Here is a 4,963-nt window from a genome sequence, read left to right as displayed (position 1 = left end):
AGAACCGGAAACAAGCCGCTTATATCGTCGTCCTCGACGAACCTAATCAGCCAATCTTCGCTGAATGCCCATTGTTCCGGTATTTCGAGCAGCACCATGATAACATCTGGCTGACAGACATTTCTAACATATGTAGATTAACTAAATTCTGAAATATATATCAAACACACGAAGATTAACTAAATCTTCTAACGTATGAAGTTTAATTAAACTAAATTCTTTCGAAAAGAAACAATTACGTATTGGCAATTATTTTGTGTAAATCTGTAAAACATAAGATTCCTCGTTTAACTTTTTCACAACTGTAAAATTTGTATCGTATCATAAATTTTATAATATTTAATATTTTAATAATATAAAATTTTTATAATATTTAATATTTAACATTTGAAATATTTATAATATTTTGAAATTAGGAAGAATTCCAATTTAGGAATTGATATAAAATCAGCGAGAGTTAGGATTACAATAAAAAACTACTAGAATATTGTAAAAATTTACGATAAATCTGATTCAAAAGGAGGGAATTTAATCTTACGTGTAAATTGTCGAGAATGTTGTAATACTGGGAGCAAGACAGATAAAACTGTAACATCTCGCAAAAATTAACATAACGTAATGAAATCTTGTTTTTCAAATCAGCAACGTCACCTCTCGTTGATAACGAAGGACGTAATAACATTATCCATTAGTAACTCGTCTGTGGCTATAGTATCTTTTGGCATTTGAATTTTCCACAGCTCTCACTAGATGTCTCTAGTATAAAATTCACTAGAAACCGTAAAAAGTTACCAGCGATCGAACGTAATATATATTTTTGAAATATAATAAAAAGCCTCTTCTGCATAAATTTTTTTACAGATAAGACATTTTATTCATAAATTAATTTATTCTTACGATAAGGAGTACTTTATTGAACTAAAACTTCATTCGTTTAATTAGGCCTGAATCGAGTTCGAAACAAATCTCACAAGATGGCCATAGCTTCATCGCAATCGGATAAAACGACTCCATTGATCGATACAAAATTTAAATGCGATTCAACTTTCGTCACGTTGCATGCGAAATTTAATAAAACGTATTATCTTTCTTTAATTGTTTTCATCATTCACATTTAGCGATATACGCTACTGTAGAAATATATGTTAAATTTCAGTGTATTGGACTGTTTAGAGATTTATAAGATATCGCCATTATATTAATGCATAATAGATAACATATATAATTTACAAATAAAAATTATATTAATGTATAATAGATAACATATATAATTTACAAATAAGAATTATATTATAAAATAATTATTATATTATAATTATAATTATAATTATTATAATTATTATTATATTATTATACTATAAAAATTATATTATTAAATTATATTCAATTTATACGTGGTTTCTGACTAATTCACGTGTAATTCCTAATTATAATTTATTCATCGTGAAAAAAATTGAAATGTACGAACGTTCACAGAAAAATTTCAAATCAATCGAACGATAAACTCTAATCAAAAGACTGAAATCTAATTTTCTCGTTAATAAAAGATCCAAGCACAGTTTCTCCGCGATTCAAAACAAAAAAAAAAATCTCCATCATCGATCTATCGAGAAATATTCTGATAAAGGGTTCTCTGTTGATCGAAGAGCCAACCAAAATTTCTCCACTATCTTTTAACTCACCCACAGACATTCTGACAAAAGATCCAAACCAAATTGTCCCGCTAACAAACGACTCGAGCGTAATTTCTCCAAGTTTAAAAAAAGAAAAAAAGAAAATATCCATCTTTCTCTCTATCGAGTCGATCGTCAAGGCGTTCCACTTCTATGATGCCGTAATCCAGAATATTTCTACCCTTTCGTGGGCGCGTTTACTATCGATCGATTCGAACGCACGCGGCACTCGTTGCCACGAGTCGCAAAATCGTCTAAGCAGAACGCGTGAGACAAAGAGAGACAGAGAAAGAGAGAGAGAGAGAGGGTGCAAAAACCCACCCCCCTCGCGACTATGCTATAAGTACTGGACACGAACCGAGAGCGGGCTTATAGGTCCCGTTGCGGTCTTCCTCGTTCCTTCGTTCTCTTCAACAAGCCACCGCGACCACACGGACCATCGCCGATGATCTATGAATAGATCTCGTGATCTTTCGACTGCCATTTTGATTTCGCGTCGAACGTGGATCGATTGACGGGGGACGTGGACGGCGCGCGAAAACATTCGAGAGAGACAAAGAGAAAGAATATGACAAGGTTGCCGGTGGATCGGGGATTCAGGCAAACGGAAGTTCGGCCCTGCCGGTGGAACGCACGAGGCTGGGATCCATGCTGATCGTGATGTCGATTGGCGTCACCTGAAATCCCACGTTCCACCAAGATGAAGAACAGCAGGTCAATGATGGATATCGAGGACATTTGCGGATGTTCGAAACTGCCCTCGATCATTCCCAAGAAGGAACTGCCGCATCTGAGATCCACTTCCGGTGAGTTTAGATGGGTGTTATTCGAGCGTAGAACAGAGTCTAGGTTAAACTGTCCGTGACTGAATGGAGATTGAATGGAGTTGAACTACGTTTTATTGACCGTGCGAGCCGGGTTCGCTTCACCCCCAACTTGCAATTCACGTTCGACTCTCTGAAAATTTTAAATGCACGATCTCAGCTTGAAGATTTTTAGTTCGCATTTGAAAAATTCAGAAAGCTCTAAAAAAAGAAGCGAACGTTGCAATTTTAGAGTTTGAACTTGAACTTGAATGGCAAGATTTGAATTTAAATTTTCACAGGAGAATTTAAATCCACGTTTGAATTTAATGATTTGAATTACATAAAGAAGATTGAATTTGATTATCTGTATCGCAAAACTTGAGGAAACGAAATTTCTATCTAACGAATCACAGTATCTTTCGAGTACAGATTTTTTTTCATACTGAAGTTCAAGTTCAACTTCAATTTACGTCGAAAGATCCCAATTTCATTTGAACTTGAACTCTGAAAATTTGTGCCTGAATATAAAAATTTGAATTCGCGCCTGAGGATTCATATCTACGTCTGAATTTAATGGTCCAAATTACACAAAGAAAATTGAATTTGAATTTATATGGAAAAATTCAAGATTCATAGTCTCGAAAATTTCTATTTCTGTTCGACTTTCGTTGGATTTTCTGCAGTGTCATTTTGCCAAATCTTCTAGAAACTTTCGATGGATTCTGTTCGACACTTTGAACTCGTGACAGTTCCCTAAATCTTGATTTATACAGATGGAGGATATTGATTGGACCGTTTTATCCTAGCTTCCACGAACTTTTCGCTTAACTTTCGTTTACTATTCCTCGAAGATTCTTTCCTCCCTGGCGCGAAGTGTCTGTGATCCTGTTAAATTTAACGTGATTTCAGCGGAAGCACCACCGATGCTGGCTTACGTTCCAGTTTTTCGCGTCGCGGTTCAGACATCTGTCACAACAAGAGATTTAGGATTGCATTATCGCAATGACCAAGTTTCGAAACAAATTCACGAACAACTTTTACACGAAGCTTTTCATCTGTCTGATTTTTCGAAAACACCTTGATATTCGTGATTTAAAAAGAATTTTGATCAGATCATTTGAAAAGTTTCCAGAATAATTTCAAATCGATTTAATTGAAATCACTTTCTCAATTGATCTTTATTAATCTTTAATTCCGTAATTATAAAATTATCAATAGTATTGTTAAGAATTGAAAGACAAATTAATTATAAGTGTTCTTCAAATGTTAAAATACTGAAAATCCAAGTGACAAATTAATTCTTCTTTCATCTTGGCGTTTTGTGACATTTTTTATTGTATCAATCTTTAACAAAATTTCGATTTCGAGCATATTTCACATTATTGCAACACAGTTAGTCACTACGTCGTAGAAAAATTATACGAGACAATCGATATTAATACACGTGCTCTCGAAAGTAAAACTCGGACGATCGATAGAGCCCATAACAAAAACAATTATATATCCAAAGACCTTGAATGAATACTATTACTTTAACGATCACTATCACGACGAGATACTTTCTTCCAGTATTGCAATCTTTACAGAAAATAATTTTGAAATTTCAATTTTTTTTCGTTCTGTATTTTTTTTTTTTTTTTTTCTAATTTAAGAGCCTTTCCTCTTCTCTCAAGTTTTCTTGGAAGTTTCTTTATCTTCGACGAATGACGTCCCTGTATTATATTACTACTTTCATCTCTTAGGAGCAACTCTTTTTATCTGCTTTCCTAGAGTTTTATATTTAACTTTTGTTTCAAGTACGACATGCCTTGAACTGCTCCGTAAAACTTTTATTAAAAATCTTTATAGATCTTAGACAACGAGCTGAACGATGTCAGATTCACTCTTCCGTTCTTTAATTTCGACAGAACAGTTGGCTGGTTTTCGTCTAAATTTACGATCATCCTGACTGAAGGCAGTTTTAGATTCACGAAAGTGCTGTTGAAGACCAATTTATCGTCTAGCCTGCATGTTAGCATGAGACAGAAAAAACGTTTCCCACGATCGATGAACTATGTTGAACATCTGTTCACGATAAAATGGTTTAATTCATCAAGCAATAGTTTATTTCAAGTCATAGTGTTAAAAATATTTGAATTTCTTTCAATTTCATGCAGTCGTACACTCTGATTAAGAAAACAGTGGCGAATGCGGATTTTTATGCAAATTTGTATTCCTGAAAATATAATTTAAAAAATAGTATCACTATAGAAAACTATTTTAACCTTGCGAAATATTGTAGAAAGCACTTTCGATATTTCATATGTCTTTTTTAACTTTAAAATTAAAAATTCGTAGTCTAATGGTGAGACAGATATTTAATGAATTCTTAGAGTGTCATTCAAATTTGATTCAACAATGTAAAATGATTAAACAAAAATTACAAATGAACTAAGTATTGATCCGTAAGAGATACCTTACCTAAAAGAAAAATGAATATAATTA

The 4,963-nt window shown here is 33.4% G+C and overlaps 1 protein-coding gene across 5 annotated transcripts in view; it reads left to right on the top strand.

Moving 5' to 3' along the window:
* The window catches only part of LOC122537731 (MAGUK p55 subfamily member 2), a 30,406-nt gene that overhangs the window by 328 nt on the left and 25,115 nt on the right, over window positions 1-4,963 (top strand). Inside the window, exon 1 of one of the 5 annotated variants that reach the window (XM_043671163.1) lies at window positions 2,054-2,479. The exons of 2 other annotated variants lie outside the window; for them this stretch is intronic. In XM_043671163.1, coding sequence (XP_043527098.1) covers window positions 2,374-2,479 — 106 coding nt within the window. In that variant the 5' untranslated portion in view covers window positions 2,054-2,373. Of the gene's footprint in view, window positions 1-2,053; window positions 2,480-4,963 lie in introns of those variants that run through there. 2 more of the 5 variants (XM_043671161.1, XM_043671168.1) reach the window with 2 other exon arrangements.

This window comes from Frieseomelitta varia, unplaced genomic scaffold (genome assembly GCF_011392965.1).
Source record: "Frieseomelitta varia isolate USP_RPSP 00005682 unplaced genomic scaffold, Fvar_1.2 scaffold_926, whole genome shotgun sequence".
NCBI lineage: Eukaryota > Metazoa > Arthropoda > Insecta > Hymenoptera > Apidae > Frieseomelitta > Frieseomelitta varia.
Note: the sequence above shows the minus strand (reverse complement) of the source record. Positions and strands in the feature narration are given on the sequence as shown.